The 20,498-nt window shown below is 43.2% G+C and overlaps 2 protein-coding genes across 7 annotated transcripts in view; one reads left to right on the plus strand and one right to left on the minus strand.

The window, feature by feature from the left end:
* The window catches only part of Drp2 (dystrophin related protein 2), a 50,803-nt gene extending 35,426 nt beyond the window's left edge, over window positions 1-15,377 (plus strand). For 3 of the 5 annotated variants that reach the window (XM_029534285.1, XM_029534286.1, XM_029534287.1), the window contains 8 exons: window positions 1,684-1,795; window positions 4,276-4,412; window positions 4,690-4,755; window positions 5,056-5,121; window positions 5,941-6,084; window positions 7,782-8,019; window positions 10,992-11,112; window positions 11,389-12,920. In XM_029534285.1, coding sequence (XP_029390145.1) covers window positions 1,684-1,795; window positions 4,276-4,412; window positions 4,690-4,755; window positions 5,056-5,121; window positions 5,941-6,084; window positions 7,782-8,019; window positions 10,992-11,112; window positions 11,389-11,513 — 1,009 coding nt within the window. In that variant the 3' untranslated portion in view covers window positions 11,514-12,920. Of the gene's footprint in view, window positions 1-1,683; window positions 1,796-4,275; window positions 4,413-4,689; window positions 4,756-5,055; window positions 5,122-5,940; window positions 6,085-7,781; window positions 8,020-10,991; window positions 11,113-11,388 lie in introns of all 5 variants that reach the window. The other 2 variants (XR_003843025.1, XM_021187789.1) reach the window with 2 other exon arrangements.
* A 3,214-nt stretch (window positions 15,378-18,591) lies between these two features.
* The window catches only part of Taf7l (TATA-box binding protein associated factor 7 like), an 18,907-nt gene continuing 17,000 nt past the window's right edge, over window positions 18,592-20,498 (minus strand). Inside the window, exon 13 of one of the 2 annotated variants that reach the window (XM_021188511.1) lies at window positions 18,592-19,135. In XM_021188511.1, coding sequence (XP_021044170.1) covers window positions 19,091-19,135 — 45 coding nt within the window. In that variant the 3' untranslated portion in view covers window positions 18,592-19,090. The remainder of the gene's footprint in view (window positions 19,136-20,498) is intronic. The other variant, XM_021188512.1, reaches the window with a different exon arrangement.

Here is a 20,498-nt window from a genome sequence, read left to right on the forward strand (position 1 = left end):
AAAAAAAAAAAAGAAAATATTTAACTTCTAAGAATTAGAAAGGAAAACGTTTTTGTTCTAGTTGTAATAAAAAGTACTACATGTTCTTAAAGATAGATAATAAATGTTATAAAAAATAATCTATATACTAAATGTTGTATCAGCATATATAGTTCACCATCTATTCCCCAGAAAGAAAGAAAAGAAAAGCTGATTTATCTCATAAGGTGATATAAATACTGCCCCCCACCCCATGCACATACAGCTGACCACTAGGCTACACACAAGAGATCCCAGTGCAGAGTTAGAAAGAGACACACACTCACATGCAGTGTTTATAACATTTCTACCATGCCGCTCACATATCCCTGAGCTAAAAACCTGAGGGGCTGGAAAGAAAGCTCCATGATTAAGAGCACTGACTGCTCTTCCAAAGGTTCTGAGTTCAAATCCCACAACCACATGGTGGCTCACAACCATCTATCATGGAATCTACTGCCCTCTTCTGTTGTACAGATGTACATGCAGACAGAGCACCCATATGCATAAAAATACATATGTAAATGAATCTTTAAAAACCTGAGATCTGTAGGCAGTGCTCTATCATGGATTTCTGGATTACCAGATCCTTACCCCTGCAAAGCCTGAACAAACATGGCCAGCATGCCACATAAAGGAGACCCAAGCAGTCCCATAGATGTAAATAGCCTCAGAGGCATGAACAACCGGCAGCTATGCAGCTCAGAATGACTATGAATGCAGCCTAACACAAAACCAACTTACATAACACATGAGGGCTTTTTGTAAGTCAAGTGCACATTCCTCTCCTCTATCAACCTCATAGATGGGAATATGTTACAGTGTCAACTGACTGCAGCACACTGTGCATACCCAGGGGTAAGCTTAAGGGATAAAACAGTATTGGGATTCATTTGAAGCCTCTCGGATTATAATCCACTCTTTCCTCCACAAAGCTAACCGCTCCCATAAAACTCCTGAAGTTTGTGAGTGTGCTGCAGAGGATAAAATTCGGGGTCTTGAGCAATGCTGGTTAAGCACTGAGTCCCAAACTCGATCCAGTCAACCTTTTAGCTTTTTAGAGTACTAACATATAACTGTCCCTCTGCTTTTTATAACTTGAGTAAACTACACACCAAGGTGAAATGTGACTGCCCAAGATAACCTAGCTATTTAGCTGAAAACCCAGGGATATCTGCTGGATTACCTAAGGCTAGGCACTTCACACATTGATGCTACCAGGACTAGGGAAGTTTAGCTTGCCTTTAAATGGAGATGGGAGGAATATGCTACATTCTGTAATAATATTAATACAATTATTACAAAGAACATTCAGTCAACTTAATCACAGCTAGTGAATAAATTGCCTTCATATGGGAGGTTTGACTTCTCCAGAGTAGGGAGGGGACCTTTGGGACCATCCTTGTTTAGAAAGCTACCCACAATGAGGTGTTTATTCCTACGTGCATCCCTCCCCTTAAGCACTGGCTGACATAGTGCCCTTTTCCACGCCTTCTAGGATCTGGGACCTGTGGTTTAATGCGGGATTTGTGGTCGGTAGAATAAGGCTATTCACCTGTTGAGGTTGAGTCCCACTTCCTTCTCTGTGTATATTTGGATTGTGGAAATGGTGAGGTCACTGTGGTACATTGGATTATCTTCACGACCGTATCTTCTCTCCCCAAGGTACCGGAGTCTGAAACAGTTTAATGTGGATATCTGCCAGACGTGCTTCTTGACAGGCAGGGCCAGCAAAGGGAACAAGCTCCACTACCCCATCATGGAGTATTACACACCGGTATGGAGCCTCCGCATCAGGTGGGAGGGGCTTTGATCCTCTTGGCACAGCATTGGCACACAGGAGTCAGCTCTTCTGATAGAGCAGTATCCAAACAATAGGTGTTCACTGGTTTAAGGATTCAGGCCCCTCTACTCTTCTATCACAGCTTTTCTGACACTGGGGCCATAGTTGCCTAGGGTGCTCTGAACCCTAGTCCTTTCATTGGCATCAACTGTTTTGCTGCAGAAAAATATCCCCAGGAGGTGGGGGTGGGGGAGCAAGGTGATTCCAGGTACCTCCCTTTCTCTTGCTCTTGTGAGTTTTCCTGGCTTGTTTCTTGTATAGTTCCTGTACTGAATTCAGGTCTCTTCTTTCTACTTTGTCATTTCTTTTCTACCCCTTCTTGCCAGTACCAAAGTCTGTGCTCAAGTTACACTGTCCATTAAAAGGAGAAACATGCGCTTTTAACCTGTACTCCCGAATTGTACTTGGTTTCCAGGGTCAGCCTTCCCTTCAAAGCTGCCTGAGCCCATCTTGGTCAATGTCCCTGAACTCAGCCACAGGGCTGCTACATGTGTGGCATCCTGAGCTTGTCCCCTCAATATCTTTAAGGCTTTGTTCATTTTGTATTTTATGTATCTGGGTGTTTTGGCTGCATGTGTATATGAGGACCACTTGCATGCCTGGTGCCTGAAGAGGCCAGACGGGGGTGTCAGGTTCCTTGGAACTGGAGTAACAGATAGTTGTGGGCAGCCTTGTGGGTGCTAGGAATTGAACCCGAGTCCTCTGAAACACCAGAGCTATTAACTGCCGAGCCATCGTTCCTGCCCCTCCCTCAACACTTTTATACTTTGCTGTTCCCTTAGATTCTTGCAGAACTCCAAGTATACACCATCTGGCTTTCTCCCCTCCCCACCTCTCCATTTTAAAACTTTTTCTCCACAATCCAGTTCTCTAAGGTATTATCTTCAAATTATGTTAGTACAGGGATGTGTGAGCCAGCGAGAGTAGGGGCCGTGTCCATTACTTTTCCTTTATTCCCATTTACACAAAACATTATAAAGGGCAAACAGAAGAAGCTAGCTGGCAGAGAGAAGCTGATAATCCTCTGCCTCCTGTTTATCTTCCCCGCTCCTGGAATTTATAGGAAAGGGGCGGCAGGATGGCTTAGAGGGTGAAGTGTGCCAAGCTTCATGACTGCAGTTTGATTCCGAGAACACAGGTGCTGGGAGAAGAGAACCAACTCCTGTGAGTTGTCCTCTGACCTCCACACACACAAAGTAAATCAAATTTCAAATTTTATAAAGAGAAAGTTTTTTATGATCATTTTACTTTTGAGAACTTTATACCTGAGCAGCATATCTACACACTCCTGTCCCCTCCAACTTTTTCTGTGACCCCCTCCCAAATGCACGATCTCTTCTTTAATTATTGTTAGTTGTATATACCTGTGTACGTACATATATGTACACACACACACACACACACACACACACACACACACACACACACACACCTGTTTCTCCACAGTCCACTTGGGCTGGAGAAATGGCTCTATAGTTAAGAGCACTGCTGTTCCTAAAAGATTCAGGTTCAATTCCCAGCACCCACAAAGCTGCCTGCAACAGTTTGTCACTCCAGTTCCAAGGCACCGATATACATGCAGGTAAAGCACCCAGATGCATAAAATAAAAAATGAGTAAATCATAAAAATATACATATCTATATACATACATACATATGTATATATGTATGCATACATGTATATACAACTTACTACATCCATTTAGCTTTGCTACTATGTACGTGTGTCCAGAGCTGACCCCTTGGGATTGGATAACCTGTATGGGAGCTTGTTCCTGGAGAAGAATGCTTCTTTCTCTCTCGACAGGCATTAGCCCCTTGTAGCTCTTCCTGTAGGGGTGGGACTATGTAATTTCCCCTGTGTGTGTTGGCATGTCAGTTGCTGTTGTCTTAACGGATCCTGTTGCAGAGGTCCACAACTAGTCAAAATGTAGAGAATAAGGGGCCATGGGGTGCCCAATCCCTGCTGATGCCACAGAAAAGAGGATGGGGAGATTGTACGAACCAGAAGATAAGGGTACCTGCTTTGAGATGCTGTCTTCTGTGTTTAACAGTCTCGAACCCATGAGCTTTCAACAATATGATTACCTGAACAATCCCAGTGTAACAACAAAAAAAGACACCTTAAAATGTAGCAGTTATATGCTCTCTGTAAGAGATTCAAACTATGCAGACAGGAGTGTTCAAAGTTTAAGATGAAAGTCTTCCTTTATCCAGTCTACCTTCCCAGAGACAACCAGTGTTGAGAGTTTAGGCTGTCTTCTTTGAGACCTTTTTTCTTTTAATTGGGAAGATATGGTAGGCACAGACAACAGTGGAATACCAGACATTCTGTGCTCTAATGGAAGAGTTCCAACATCTCATGGCATCTGGAAGTCACTAGCGTGGCTCTCTCTGTCCTGTCTCCCCTGCAGACCACATCTAGTGAAAACATGAGGGACTTTGCCACAACCTTAAAGAATAAATTCCGCTCCAAGCAGTATTTCAGCAAACACCCTCAGCGAGGTTATCTGCCTGTGCAGTCAGTCCTGGAGAGCGACTGCAGTGAGACGTGAGTAGCTGAGCAGAGGGCCCCGGGGTGACCTTATCGAGCTCACCTATGTGCTGGGAAGGGGCTGAGTCACAGATGAGCTGGACAATGTTCCCAGGTGAAAACCACCAGCGACAGGATGGATCAGCTTAAGTCTGACCTAGATTCTGGCCTGAGGGATAGAGTAGGATCCACTCTCTTCATCTTGTTAGCATCCTGGCAATGGAGTGGGAAGGGTGGGGAAGAGACGGGCTTTCAGTTGCTTTTGGTCGTCTGAATCTTTGATGCTTTCTTCCAGACCCGCTTCTTCCCCGATGTTGCCACACGCTGACACACACTCTCGAATTGAACATTTTGCCAGCAGGTATCACTGCCCTTCCGTGGGAGTGGGGACTCTAGAGAGTCCAAGGAGAACCGGGTGGGAGCTGTGGGAAGTCCAAGGAGAACCGGGTGGGAGCTGTGGGAAGTCCAAGGACAGGGAGAATTAGAATGAGCCGGGGAGGGTTGAAGTGGAATGTACCGTGGCCAGCAAGGCCCAACCCTTAGTGGTGGTAAGTGTGGGGCAGCTTCCTAAGCCAGTGATCCTACTGTGCCATTGGAGCGCTGGGGATGGCAGCAGGCCCCGCATCCTGCATTCTCTCCTATTGTGGCTCTGTCTTTCTAGGCTTGCTGAGATGGAAAGTCAAAATTGTTCCTTTTTTAATGACAGCCTGTCCCCGGATGATAGCATGTGAGTTTCCACGGCTGCTAATTTTCCAGAAATAGCTGTCCTTGGGATCCTTCTGCCACTGTTTGGGAATGGTATCACATCAAGAGAATGGGAGGCTGGTGGTTAGGGTTCTTGATTCCCTGAGGAAGGAAGGCTGCTTCCTGAAGACTGTTTAGGAAGAGAAGCAATTTCTCATCTGTCAACTGAGCTATCTACCAAGGTCCCTTCATATCACATGATAGCACCTTTCCATGCCCAACTTTGAAGAAAGAGAGAGGAAAAAAAAAAGCTCCTGTCTAAAGCTGCAGAAAGGAGCCACTATCTTGTGCTCAAGATAGAAAACCCCATTAATGCTACAGAAACCCTAAGAGAAAACAGAGACTTGACTCAAGTGTGGCCTAAGGGAGGTGTGGTGCCATAGGACAGAAAGGGAGTCCTTGCTTCTGTAAGAGAGGTTCCTTGCCTGTAAAGAAGGCCTAGGAACTGCTAACATGGACAAACAGTCTGGTCCTGACTGGGACCAGATCCTTCTGGAAGGTGAGAAAGGAAAGACACATAGAGTGGGAAACAGCATGGAGGGGAAGGTGATTGTCTCATTATACTCGAGAAGACCCCAGAAACCTCAGCATCCTGGAAATATCTCCCAGTCCTCTCTCAGACACTATCTCTTTCAACATCCCAAAGCCTGAACTTGATGCCTGGCTTTCTTTATGTGACTGCAAAGTGAATGAGCCAGCATACATTTCCTGGGGGCTGAGCTGGGATCTGAGAACTGCCCCCCTAACTTGTTTCTGTGTTCAACACCTGGTCACCTCCCTTCCTCTGCCCACACCCATGCAGCGATGAGGACCAGTACCTGTTGCGGCACTCCAGCCCCATCACAGACAGAGAGCCAGCCTTTGGACAGCAGGCTCCATGCAGCATGGCCACAGAAAGCAAGGGGGAGCTAGAGAAGATCCTGGCCCATTTAGAAGATGAGAACCGGTAGGTCCAGTCATGGCATAAATTAGTGTGGGTGCCAGAGGCTGCCAGCTTGAGCTTTAACCTTGACACTTGATGTGCTATGTAACCTGCATCAAGTCACTTACATCTTATGAGCTTCTGTTTTCTCGGCTGTTAAATAGGGGTAATAATGAGGCCAACTTGCCAGGTTTCCTTTGAAGACCAAATGAGATCAAGCATAGAATGTGTCAGTCCTTATTGTAAGGGTTAATCGAGGTGGATTCTTCTAATAATTGTTTGAGTCCTCGTAATATAACCCTGACTTTTTCTAAGTACCTGCTAGATACACGTAGAGGGAACACTAGAAAAATGCAGATGAGAATACAACCTGTTCTTGCTCTCAAAAAAATATTTTTTATGCACTAAAACTAGAAAGAACTACTTGCTACTGAGTGAAATTATCTTGGTGTGTGTGTGTGTGTGTGTGTGTGTGTGTGTGTGTGTGTGTGTGGTGTGTGACTCTACATCCGGCATTTCCAAAGCAGAAGAGACAAAGCGCCACACATGGTATCAGTCTCCACAGAAGTAGAGATAGCTGCATGGGCCTGACAGGAGTTGAAGGCAGAGTGTCTTAGGTAGCACGCTTCAAGGATGAGTGTGCACACGAGTCAACGGCAAAGCTTGGAAAAATGCAAGTCCTCACCTCAGTGCTGGGTGTGGAGGGCCTGGGTTTCGATTTTTAGCCAGCTGTTGAGGATATTAATATCACTGGTCTCCACACCACCCTTGCTGGCATGGCAAGACGTAGAACAAGGTTCCTCAGGTGCTGGAGTACAGGTGAGGACCAGTGTGCAAAGTGTGTGTCATCAGTCCTGGAAAGATAAACTCACAAACATACAGTAAGCTTTCAGAAACTTTTCCAGCAAACGACACTGTCCGGATAAAAACACACCATTAGTGTTAAGTCCATCACATTGAATAGGAGAGAGATCCATTTAAGCGTTGTTGAACCTGGAGGGCAGGGCACGGCAGTGGTGTGAACTGTGGACTAGTTGTGAACATTGGGACAAGCTATCGTTATACAATGGAGTGAACTATGATCAAAGCCCTGGTTTCTCCAGGGACGGTCAGAGAACCGCCACATTGAAGCACCAGAGAGCAGCCTCTGGGAAATGCTGGAAAGAGCATGACTCATCTTTGCCTAAACAAGAGAAAGTGATAGTCCCTGGATTTGGAGTGTCTCCTTGATGACTCATTATGAACATTCAAAACAGGTCCAGTTGGAGGGAGAGAGAGAGAGAGAGAGAGAGAGAGAGAGAGAGAGAGAGAGAGAGAGAGCAGGATAGGTGATCTCTTTATTTATACTATGTCTTCGCTGAGAATCTAAAAATCTATAAGTAGGATAATAGGTAAGCCATTGGCACTAATGCCTCTTTTATTTGCAGAACATGTTCTTACCTGCTTTTGAAGGTCAAAATTAATCCCCAAAGCATCAAAGCCTTGAGACATTTCTTATGTGAAATGTCAGTTCACTACTCTGAGGCTTCAGGATGGCAGTGTAAATGTCAGGCAGGCTGGAGAGGAAGTGGCCATGGCCATTTCAAGCAGAGCATCTCCAGGGGGTTGGGTCGAGAGATCACAGAGACCTTCTCACACATGAGAAACAGGGAACCCATGGAATCTGGATAGCGAGTTGACTCCTTTAAAGCCTTAGGTCTCCTCGTCTATGTCCATGGCAGGATTCTCCAGGGAGAGCTGAGGCGCCTGAAATGGCAGCACGAGGAGGCAGCCGAAGCACCTACCCTGACTGAGGGCTCTGCTGAAGCCACCCCAGACCACCGCAATGAAGAGCTTCTGGCTGAAGCCAGGATCCTGCGGCAGCACAAGAGCCGCCTGGAGACGCGCATGCAGATCCTTGAGGACCACAACAAGCAGCTAGAGTCTCAGCTGCAACGCCTGAGGGAGCTGCTCCTGCAGGTGAGGCTGGAGCCACAGAACCAGGGCAGCTCCCTGGGTCCGGAGGAGGGCACAGAGAACTGGGGTTGGAGCAGAGAGAAAGAGAAAGTGCCACTTAGCTGTGGCAGTCAGGTGACTTCTTGAGAAGAGCTGACTGGCAATTGGGAGGAAGGGAGGAAGGAGGAGGTGGGCAGAATGGGTACATCCTTAACCAGTCCGCTTCCCATTCACTTCCATACTGCCTCTGTGTGTCACTCTCAAGGTACTTATTGGACTTTTAAGGACTTTTAAGGAGGCTCTACTTAAAGCCCAATGGAATTTGGTATTAAAACAAACAAACTTCAAAAACCAACTGAAACCAAAAGGACTAAGTGTAGCACCAAGCATGAGGACCTGAGCTGCATCTGCAGAGATCATGGGCTTTTGTTTGTTTGTTTGTATGTTTGTTTGTTTGTTTTATAAAGCCCGGTGTGGTGACACACACTTGGGAATTTCCGTGCCCGGGACATGCACTTCTGGGGCTTTTGCTGGCACAGCCTAGCCTACTTGGTGAATTCCAGGCCCATGAAAGACCCTGTCTCTCAAAACAAAGCAATGAAAACAGAAAAGAAAGGTGACCAGCACCTAAGGATTGACACCCAAGGCGGTTCTCTGGCCTCCACACGCATGCCTATACGTGTACACGCCAATGCACACAAATGTACGCACATTCGTAACACATAGATACCAACCCATAATCCAAAATGTGGCATTTTTCAGGTTTAAACATGTTAGGCAAGAGAAATATTTTTACAATAAAGGGCTCTTTTTTGTTAGCTTCATTTTTTTTTTTATTTTTTAACTTATTTTATTAGGTATTTTCTTCATTTACATTTCAAATGCTTTCCTGAATGTCCCCTATACCCTCCCCCCACCCAGCTCCCCTGCCCACCCACTCCCGCTTCTTGGCCCTGGCGTTCCCCTGTATGGGGCATATAAAGTTTGCCAGACCAAGGGGGCTCTCTTCCCAATGATGCCCGAATAGGCCATATTCTGCTATATATGCAGCTAGAGACACGAGCTCTGGGGGTACTGATTAGTTCATATTGTTGTTTCACCTATAGGTTGCAGACCCCTTCAGTTCCTTGGGTAATTTCTCTAGCTCCTCCATTGGGGTCTCTGTGTTCTATCCTATAGCTGACTGTGGGCATCCACTTCTATATTTGCCAGGCACTGGCATAGCCTCACAGAGATAGCTATGTGTCCATAAAGGGCTCTTTTGTTGCAATTTGCCCTTTTTGTCTCTGGGAAGTCAGGCAGCTCTGGGGTCAGACAGCCTGGGCTTGAATATAGTGACTGTGGAGGTTCAGAAAGTTATTTAACCTTATTTGGCCCCAGTTCTTTTATCTGTAAAACAGAGGTAATGATAATACCAACTTTAAATCTTTAAAAACAAAACAAAAGAAAACAAAACAGCGGACGTGGAGAGATGGCTCAGAAGTGAACACTGCTTTTCCAGAGGACCAGAGTTCTGTTGCCCTGCACTATGTAGGTCAAAGCACAGCCATGGTAACTCCAGGGGTAAGGAATCCGGCACCTTCTTCTGGCCTCCGGAAGTACCCACACACATGTGGCATACACTCACAGATACCCCACATAAAAATAAAAATAAATCTATGTTAAAAGGGGCTAGCAAGGTGTCTCCGCTGCCTCAGTCCTTGCCACGCAGGCTTGACAACCCGAGTTCAATTTCTGGGACCCGCATACAGGTGGAAGGAGAGAGTCAACTCCATGAAGTTGCCCTGTGACCTACACATCTGCTCTATAGCATAAATGCATCTGCACATAACACATACACACAGTAATAATAATAAGTAAACACTTTAAAAAGTAACAGTACCAACATCATAGGATTGTAGCCATCCTAAAATCAAATAATGTATGTGCAGAATTCAGCAAGATACCAGGATACTTTTTAAAAAGATTTATTATATATGTAAGTACACTGTAGCTGTCTTCAGACGCACCAGAAGAGGGCGTCAGATCTTATTACGGATGGTTGTGAGCCACCATGTGGTTGCTGGGATTTGAACTCAGGACCTTCAGAAGAGCAATCAGAGCTTTTAACCACTGAGCCATCTCACCAGCCCCTAAGATACCAGCACATGATCAGATATTCACAATTATCTGTCATTGTCATCATATGCAATTGACAGTGTTCTCGTTCTCTTTATTATCCAAAGAACAGCCTTTTTCCTTTCTTAACTGATTCTTTTGGGGGGATTTTCGAGACAGGGTTTCTCTGTATAGCACTGGCTATCCTGGAACTCACTCTGTAGACTAGGCTGGCCTCGAACTCAGAAATCTGCCTGCCTCTGCCTCCCAAGTGCTGGGATTAGAGTGTGCCACCGCTGCCCAGTTTAACTGATTTTTAAATTTGCATTCAAAATACTATTTTCATCCTGGCCTCTGTACATCTATCTGTATCACCATGCTTTGTTCTCATGTGTTGTCCTCCCCGTTGCCTTTCTCTGTGCCCTGCTCCCCCTCCAGTTCCCATCCTTCTCTCCCAGTCAGCAACCCCCAACCCCACCCCCATTCTGCTCTCTTATGGCATGTATGTCATTGGCCCCTTTAGTTCCAGGGACAATCTTGAATGAATTCCTGGAGTTCTCTAACATCTGCTATGTCATGAAGATCAGGTGTGCAACAATGAAACCCCAGAAAAAAAAATCGGGCTCTAAATAGCCTAATTATAGTTGAAATGGCAGCAAAAGACCCTTAGGTGTCGTGCCACTCTTACAAGAACCAGGAGCCTTTGTTAATCTATAATTGAACAATCTAAAGGGTTTCATAAAGGGCGAAAGCACAGTTTATGGCACTGTGAAATGCTTCTTAAAGACCCAGGGCAAAAGGGTGGGCACAACATCTCTAAGGTTCCTTTTTAAGTTCAGGGGTCTAAGAATGAGGCCAAGAAGACAAGGCCACTTAAATCACATCTTCCCTCTTGCTAGCCACCCAGTGAATCAGATGGCAATGGCTCTGCAGGCTCCTCCCTAGCTTCCTCTCCACGCCAGTCAGAAGGCAGTCATCCCCGGGAGAAGGGACAGACTACTCCAGACACTGAGGTTGCAGGTAAGTTCCCCCATGGAACCCCCAGCCATGGCTCCTTCCCAAAGTTTTACTAGAGCTAGGGCTAGGGTTGTGTATAATTGATCTGTTGATCGTTTCTCCCCATGCTTCTTCTACAAATGTCTAATGAGTGTCTCCTCCATACTACTCATTTGAATGGGAGGGTATGAGTACTCTGAACGCACTGTTCAGCTAATAGAAGCCTACTTCAGCCTCTTGCCTTCCTTCTTATAAAGGAAATCTCAGAATATCTTTCCAACTATCTCTCTTCTAACTTAGATGATGTGGGATCAAAGAGTCAGGATGTCAGCCTATGCTTAGAAGACATCATGGAGAAGCTCCGCCATGCCTTCCCCAGTGTGCGAAGCTCTGACGTGACTGCGAACACTCTGCTGGCCTCTTGATGGAGTCAGAGCCCCATCCTGTAGTTCATAGTCCTTTCCCGATTCTTGTCAATGCCTTCCTTCCCTTAACCTTGGCCCAACCTTTCCAGGAACCACTGGCCCCACGTTCCTCAGCCAGAGATATTTGGGCCTGGGGCAGCAGCAGGGATCTAATGGTATGTGAGATGTGCTGGGGGAAGAGGGGAGGAGAGGTGTGATTCCATTGACTCTAGAAATGTACCCATTAATCCTCAAGATTGAGCTTGTCCTTTATGTTATTCTGCTCTTGCAGCCCAGACAAAGGCCCTTGTCACCCAGATAAGGAGCAGAAAGTTACTTTGCAGAGCTAAGCAGTGCCCACTGGTCCCTTTCGCTTCTCCATGGAATCATAGAAGTGAAAGTCTAATGGCCCCAAGGTCCTGCATTATTGATCCCCCAAGGGTTATTTCTACCCTCTGGCTCAATTGAAAGAGACAAATGGTTACTGCTGAGACACTCATCCAAAGAGCCCCTTGGGAAATCTGGGCAGTTTATATCCTATTAACTCAGCTCCAGAGCATAGTTCTCACCTTGAGGATTCTATCAACATGGATTTTCCCTCACGTATCTAATTAATTCATCCTGCCACAGTACATACCAGAGCTTCTCTGGTAAAGGAGCAATTCATTGTAGATGTGCTTCCACCCGATATTTGGAAACATTAAAGAAATACTTGTTTCTTTATATCCCCCTTCCCCATGCTCCTGTTTTCTGATGGCCTTGGCATCCCAAGAGACTCATTGAGATGCTCTGGAAACCCATCGGAAGCCACTCTTTTTGGTTTTCTGAGTCTATCCTCACTGATCTGCTAGCAGGAGTGGCAGCTTCTTCAGCAAAGAGGTCTCTCTCTCTCTCTCTCTCTCTCTCTCTCTCTCTCTCTCTCTCTCTCTCTCTCTCTCTCTCTCTCTCTCTCTCTCTCTCTCTCGTGTGAGAAAGGAAAAGAAACCCTCTATCCTAGGGGAATATGGGCCTGACACTCTCCAGGATATAACCATGTGATAGCATAGGTTGGACTGGGTGAGATGGCTGATTGCCCCCAGATATTCACTGGAAAGTTCCAACTGACCAGCCTGAATAATGATCCCTGCTTCAAAGCTACTAGACTTGAATCAGAAAACTGGCCACATTCCACCCAAGATGGAATAGCAGCAAGGTCTTCCTGAGCATAAAACTGTTGCTAACAGAGAAAGGTGAACCCAGTCCTCAAAATGAATTAACTTTTCCTAGGCTGTATAGACTCTGACTCCTCTGTCCAGTAACTGTTCAAAATAGAGTCTGGATGTCTGGATGTGGAAAGAGTGGCTTGGGGAACGTGGAGCAGAGACAGAGTACATTTAGACTACTTTCTACCGAGGAGAGCTTTCACCCCAGAGCCTTGCAATGGACTAAATTTTGAGTATATATATATATATATATATATATATATATATATATATATATATATATACACACACACACACACACACACATATATACTGTACATCGGTGCTCTCCCAGCCTCACTCACATATTAAATTCTAATAGTTCTTAAAGAATTAGTGTCCTGCCTTGCTCTTTGTTAGTCTCAGTCCCTAGCAGAAAGATGAAGGAAGGCATCCTGGCTGTGCCCTCAGGATGTTTTTTTCTACACGGATATTTGATGTAAATTGACCTTTAGACCAATGCAAGGAAAGTCTGTAGCCACAGAGACATCTAACAGGGAGAGGCATTCTGTTCTCTTCACTAATTTCAGACTTTGTTCCACTGAGACTTGGGCCTTGGGTAAAAATTTCTTACCACCCTTAAACAATGATTCAGAAACCAAAATAGAGCACACCCAAGCTCTACCCACTCTACAAAAAGGAAGGACAAAGGGCATATGATAGTCTTTGCCAGGCTAAGACATAGAATGCATCCTATGGCCCCTATTAGGACCTAAGGTCTGAATCATGGCCTTACAGAATGCAGTGGTTGTCACCAGTCAGGAGAAAGTGAGATGTTTAGAGTTCTGTATTATAAACCAAGCCGCAGCAAACACATGGAACTGCTAGGAATCTAGATTGATCTCTTCCAAGGAGGTAGAGCAGTATCTTGGCTCCAAAAGCCTGGATTGCATTCTCCCCAACCAAGCCACAGATTCAAGGGTCAAATTTCGTGCCTGGGGGTCTGGGTATCTGCTTATATTGTGAGCATTTAAAGGCAATCATCAAACACAGAACTGGGTCATAAGTCAAAATGAGGCATCTTTGTAGGAGCCTAGATTGTGGGCAGGATTCAGACCAATTTGTTGTGGAACAGAGGACTCAGAAACTATGAAGTATGTGCCTCCCTATGCCTTAGGAGCACAGATACTATTAAACAAACTAAGAGACCTTTTTAAAGCCTCCACTTGGGCTCTGAGGCCATCTAGGGTCTATGACAATTTTATTGGAACTGACTTGATAGAAAAGATGTTGATCTTGTTATGTAGGGTTGGTGCTGGATGTAGACCGAAGCAGCAGGTCAAGATTGAAGCCTCACTAAAGGAGTCACCAGCATTTTGCCATCTTGTGATTACATGCAATGCCTCCAAACGAATCTATTGCTCCGAGATCCAGTAGCAGTCACTGTTCCATATGTAGGCAAGTTGCCTGCAGTGATGAAAATGGCTCCTTGGACAGTGTGAATTCACACTGGGGTTGAATTTAGCAAATTGTGTTCTGTGTTACTGGGTATGTTGTGTGTTGAAGCTCTTGTGTAATGTATAGCCCTAGAGTTGAAGGTAGTGAAGGAGTTGCTGGAGTTTAAAGAAAACCTTTCGACTTATGAGATAGCATCTGTGATGAGGAATGTGTATACTGCATTTGTTATCAAATAGTGTAGGCAATTTCTTCTGGACAGAATTTGATAGAGAACAATAAGCCATAGCTGTGCTTTAGGCTCAAGCAACGTGGCTTCGCCTTGATTGGCAATTGTTAGGGAAGGCTGACTGGCTAGAAAACAAGGCTGTGCTATGTAGTTCCATAGAGAGTTTTCTACCCAGGAGGACATGTGCCCTTCTCTTCAGAATGCAAGGGTGAGAATCAAGGTTCACAATGTTTCTCACAAGGCCCAGGCTCAGGCAGTACTTCACAATGGGGAAACCTGATTGAGATTTTCAGGTGTTTTATGAACTGGTCTGGCAGGCCACAATAGTGAAAGAACAAACCAAGGGGCAAGGCAGAGGCAAAGCCTGGGAGATTTTTTTTTTACCACCCAATTAATTTTAAGGACTACCATCCCTTCCTGGGGTATGTGTTTTTAAAGGGTTTAGGGGTTTAGTCCCCAGCTTCAGACTAGAGCATTTGTTTGAAAGCAACATTTTCAGTGGCAGAGTTGTGGACTATTTTCTGTTATTAATTCCATCCAATTTCCTTTGGTACTTTTTGACAAATAACCAATGAAGTTAGGAACAGTCCTGGGAGAGAACCTAAGGCTGTGGAAGTTTAGCTCCTCGGCTGGATGGTCCAATATGTGGGCCTCCCTGCAGAAACCTGGGACTTGGGACAAAGAAATACTTCAGCAATTCCTCGCTGTTTTAACACTTGTGACTGTGGAGAGGGGAAAAGTCAAGGCCAGGGCTCCACTCTGAGTGTCCTTCTCCTCCTTTACCTGTCATTTTTGGAAAGGCAGACTGAAGTCTGCTGTGCTGCTTGCTGGCTGCAAGAACACATCACAAGGATAAAAATTATGGGATCGGGGAGGTGTCAAGGGTGGCATGCAAATGTATAAAAGTTTGGGATAAAGGGGACTAGGAGCAAATGGGTTGACTTCAATTGCCACTCACTGTGGTGCTTTTCCCAGTTTATCCCTGAATTCTGCTTTGAAGAATAAATTTGTATTTGTTTACTTTGGTTCCTCTGGTTATTCTCTCCGATCATGACATTCGGCCCTCTTCCAATGTTTTGGAGTGGACAGAAAAGAGCATAGGTCAAGAAGCCACAGAAATACTACCAAAGAGTTAAGCTCTGTTCTTTACTCTGAAATTGTGGAATATACACATACATATATATGCATGTGTATGTATACATATATATACATACATGTATATATATACATGTATATATACATACATGTATGTATACATATATACATATATACATGTATACATACATATACATACATTTTATATATATAATTTATATATATATATAAAAAATATGCCCATGAACTGATGGTGATCATTTTATTTACTGCAATTTCATGCCAAAATAAAGCTGTTAGTCCTTCATCTGCACCTTGACATTCTTTCCTTGACAGTCCATAGCACTACTGTCCAGTACAAATGTGAATCAAATCCATAGTTAAAAATTTTAAAGCATGTCAAAGAAGTAAAAATAAATTGGGGCAATTAAGTTTAATATTTTAGCCCCCCAAACAAATACTATTCTTCCAGCTATTCATTTACAATTAATAATATTATTAATTTAAACACTTGTTGAGAATATTTCATGTTTTTGCTGAGTCTTTGGAATTGTCAAAAATGTCAGCTTGTGATAAGATACCCAGAGCTATACAGTTACTTACAGAGACACAACAATAATGGAATATTGTTATAAGCTCCCTAGGTCTTTTTGTCTCAACAGATGATGCTCAAATGAAAGGGATCAGATGACCTGTAAGGTGGTGTACCTCCTGTTGCTGAGTTCCCAATGCTATATTCCCAACGCGGGCCTATGGCCTATAGCTGGAGCCCAGAAGCAGAAAGCGCTCCACCCTTTAAGAATGAGGAAGACAGAGGAGACACTGCATCATGGTAGGCTCCGTAGATAGGAAGGCAAGTAAACTGTCTTGTAGTCACTTTTACAAGTCACTTCATGTATTCTGGGAAAGGTACAAGGTGCTCCACCTAAACCTGAGCCAGCTGGCCACTGAGGTTTATTCATGGCCCGGGCAGATGGTGTAAGCTTTCAGGGTACCCAGCACCAAGTACTTCTATAGAAATTCATCATATAATATTTACAAAGACATTAATCATGAATAGCTATATGTTAAGCATGGCTAGCAGATACCCTATTAGAGACCACAGGACTATAATGTCAAATAATTAGAACTTCCTAAGGTGTCAATGTGTATACACATCTTAGTATGTGTATACTCATGTTAAGGTTTGGAGGGTCATGACAGCAAAGATTTTGTGATGAAAGCAGTGATAAAGCAGTCCCCATGGGTGACACTGAGAAGTGTCACTAGAGAGAACAGAAGGGCACTCAAGATGTACAAGTTTATCCTTATCTGTTTGTGTTGTCTGACCTCCTTCCCTGCTTTTCAGCAGTTCTGACTTCTCTCAAGCTACAGTATTGGACAGAGACTTCGATAATGTGTCACTCCTCAATGCCACCTGTGACACATGCCTTGGCAGTCTAGCAGTGCGATTTATATGTTTCTGTCCCATTCCTCCACCTTGGCTGACCTGGAAGGTCCATCTCCCTTTCAAACTCAGCCTCTTGGCTTATCCTGACAGAATTTCTTTTCCCCATTATCCTTCTCTTCCTTCATATCAGTTCAGTTCTAGGTTTCTAGAAAACTATTTTGTATCACCTTTTCATATACAAATTTCTTATACTTCTGTCCTAATATTAGAATAACTTTTTTGAACATGCTTATGTCCTTTTATTTGTCCTTAGGATTCCGGCTGTCTTTGATCCACTTTCCCAGGCTCCACCTATATTCACTGATTCACTCCTCTCCCCACTGCCTGTTTTCATTTGGGATAGAGCACTAACCTTTCTTAGAGCAGTTATCGCCTTTTCAATTGGAAGCAGACTGGGGTCTTGCTGATAACTAGATGGATGCTCAAAGAGGTGACCTACCTACAAGACAAATGGTAGGGCTGCAACTGCAACCATGTGTCATTTCTATTACATGAATACTGAATTTAAACACTGGAGCTGCTAGTTTGTATTTCTCTTTATTCTTTTGCTCTCCCAATTTTATATAGGTATGATGTGATGGTTTGCTTCCTTCAAAAGGACATAGGCTGTTTTGTAACCCAAGGACTCTTTCAATAGATTAATGGCATCTTGTGTCATTTTCTATCAGAAAGTGTTACAGGCTGGAAAGATTGCTCAGTGGTTAAGAGCACTAACTGCTCTTCCAGAGGTCCTGAGTGCAATTCCCAGCAACCACATGGTGGCTCACAACCATCTGATGCCCTCTTCTGGTGTCTCTGAAGACAACTATAGTGTACTCTTATAAATAAATTTAAATTTTTTTTAAAAAAAGCTACACTGTGAATGTGTCTAACCAACTTTTTTACATTTAAAACATTACCTACCTGAAATATACCTACAGTAATATGTGGAGTTTTTGAGTGGTGATTAGGTCAAGAAGGATTTTTTTTTTTTTTTTGCTCCTTCTTACATGATAAGATGCTTAGAAGTCATGAACTGTAAACCAGGTTTTATGCCATTTGGGGTCGGGACCACATCTGTTGATCCCTTAATATTACATTTCTCATCCTCCAGGAGTCGGGGCAATAAATTAGTTTTACTTATAAATTAGGAAAACTATGGTACTTTTGTTTTGGTGGTCTAAATGGATCAAGGTAGAGTTTACTGTTGTGTTCTAATATGAGCCTGATTCTTTTAGAGCAATATGGGTAGGAGGTTTAGCTTAGTAGCACAGTACTTGAGTTTGATTACAAGCACAGCCATTTGTTTAAAATAAACATTTTTTTCCTTAAAGCACACACACACAAGAACACCATAATGACATAGCTTTTAAAACCCCGTATAAAATCCAGAGTTGTTAAGGAAGTCTTCATGGCATTACAAGAATCTAGATTTACTAATCTTTTCTTATGGAACTTACAATGGGAAGACTTAGAACAAGGGTAGTATCTTTGCTCTAACTCTTCTCTTAGCTAAAGAATAATAACCGGCTACAACCCTCAATGCCTACTCATAGAGCAAAGCTAAGTGGCAAGAAATAATCCGTGAGCAGGAAAGCAGCCTTTCACCCGGGAAAGGCAGGGCACAACCTAGTACTTATTGCTGAGAGGTAGGCATTTGAATCATTGTGACAGGACCCAACCCTTGTTAGAAATTAGAGGCGTTTTCATGTTTTCAATTTATTTTATTTTGAGAGAGGATCTTATATATAGTCCAGGCTGGCCTTCAACTTGACTTTCTGCTTCTGCCTTTTAAATTGCTGGGATTACCAGCTGACACATCGATCATTTTTGAAATTGTAAGAAATACTTAAAACTGGGTTTGAAAAGAAAACTTATGTAAAACAGCTGTGTATCTTTCTAGCTTAAACCATCTACCTTTGACAAAGATGGCTGAATGATCTCATGGTACCACAGAGTAAGAGATAAAGAAATACATACATTTAATCTCAATTGACATAGAGAAACACCATCCAATGTGGGTCTCTAAACCTATGCATTTATATAACTCCCTCTATATATGTCTCCTTCTATATAAATGGTAATCCTTACATTTACTTTAGTGAAAAATAAACAAAAAACAGTTGGTCAAGATAAAGTAAGTAGAGTGGTTCCACCCAGTCTTCATCTGGAAGGTGAATCCACTTTGTGTGCCAGGCTGAGGCTTTCCTTACTCCTTCAGGAAACATTTCAGTTGTTCCTGGAGGTGATAAATCTGTAAGGAGAGAGGGGCAGAGAAACATTATAAAAGTTGTGTGAGTTTTTTTTCTGGTATTCCAAACTTTATTTTTTTTTTTTAAAAAAAATACCCCTCATTACAATTTCAAAAGTATGACAAAGCTCCTTCTTTACCATTTCAAAGCATGTACAAACCTACCTGAAGAATACTTAAAAGGTTAAAAAATAATATCCATATGCATTTGTGTGACTTTTGAGATGTAAATGATACTCAGGTAGTTTGTTTCAAGGTTATTAAGGCTGCCTAAATCATCCACATTTCTTAGTTCCTCCACTTCAAACCAAGCTATCCATTTAAAACCTGGATAGTTCAACAAAGGAAAACACTGTTACTGACTAGTATTCCCGTCTGGACTCCCAACTAGACAACTGAATCCCAGTGGGCCTTGAGCTGGGTCCCCACATGGTCTACTATTACAGTTTAACACTTTTTTGTAAACATAAATCTAAATGTTCTTTGAACAGAACATATTATTGATATATGGCCTCATATTAAAAATCGCTGGTTCATACAAAGTTTAATTTTCAATGACAATGTCCCAAATCTGAAAATAGGTTAAGAAGGTAAAGGGTTCTGGTTAGAGTGACCAGTCCCTAGATACAACTCATAAGCATAGGATTACAGCTCATCCACAGAAGGTGTTATAGTTTAGACATATATCCAGTATTCAGAAACTGTCCTAAAAAAAGTTAACCATAAACTGACACACAAATTAAAACAAACAAACAAACAAACAAACAACCTCTCAGCATGACAGAATTCCTCACTGTTTCAGATCACAAACCAGAAAATAAAAGGAAAGAGGATATCTACAATCTTAAAATGTATCACTTCATGTAATATTTATTTATATAGTCCAAAAAGCAACCGTTACTTGGCATTTTAGTGTCAGTGTTCCAAAAAACAGTCACACCATGGAGAACTCAAGCACAATGCTGTGACCATAATGTCTTTTAGTGTACCAGACTTATAAATGGAAGCTTAAAATTGAACATGCTCAAAAACTGAATATGTTTGCTGCTAAGAATCTGGGCCTCTATGAAAAATATACTGAGATCATAACTCATGGTAAAAAGAAAAGAGGCAATATGATTGTAGTCAGTTTGTAAGAGTCAGATGATAAAAACAAGTAGAATAGTCCTTTCTCGGAATGAACTCACACTAAGTTTTATAATAAAATTTTTGTGATCATAATTACATCATTTACCCCTTCCCTTTCCTCCTTCCAGCCCCCTCCCATGTATATCATGTAACACACACACACTCCTACATGTATAAGTGCAGCCTGCTCTCTCTCTCTCTCTCTCTCTCTCTCTCTCTCTCTCTCTCTCTCTCTCTC

This window comes from Mus pahari, chromosome X, assembly GCF_900095145.1.
Source record: "Mus pahari chromosome X, PAHARI_EIJ_v1.1, whole genome shotgun sequence".
NCBI classification, from domain to species: domain Eukaryota; kingdom Metazoa; phylum Chordata; class Mammalia; order Rodentia; family Muridae; genus Mus; species Mus pahari.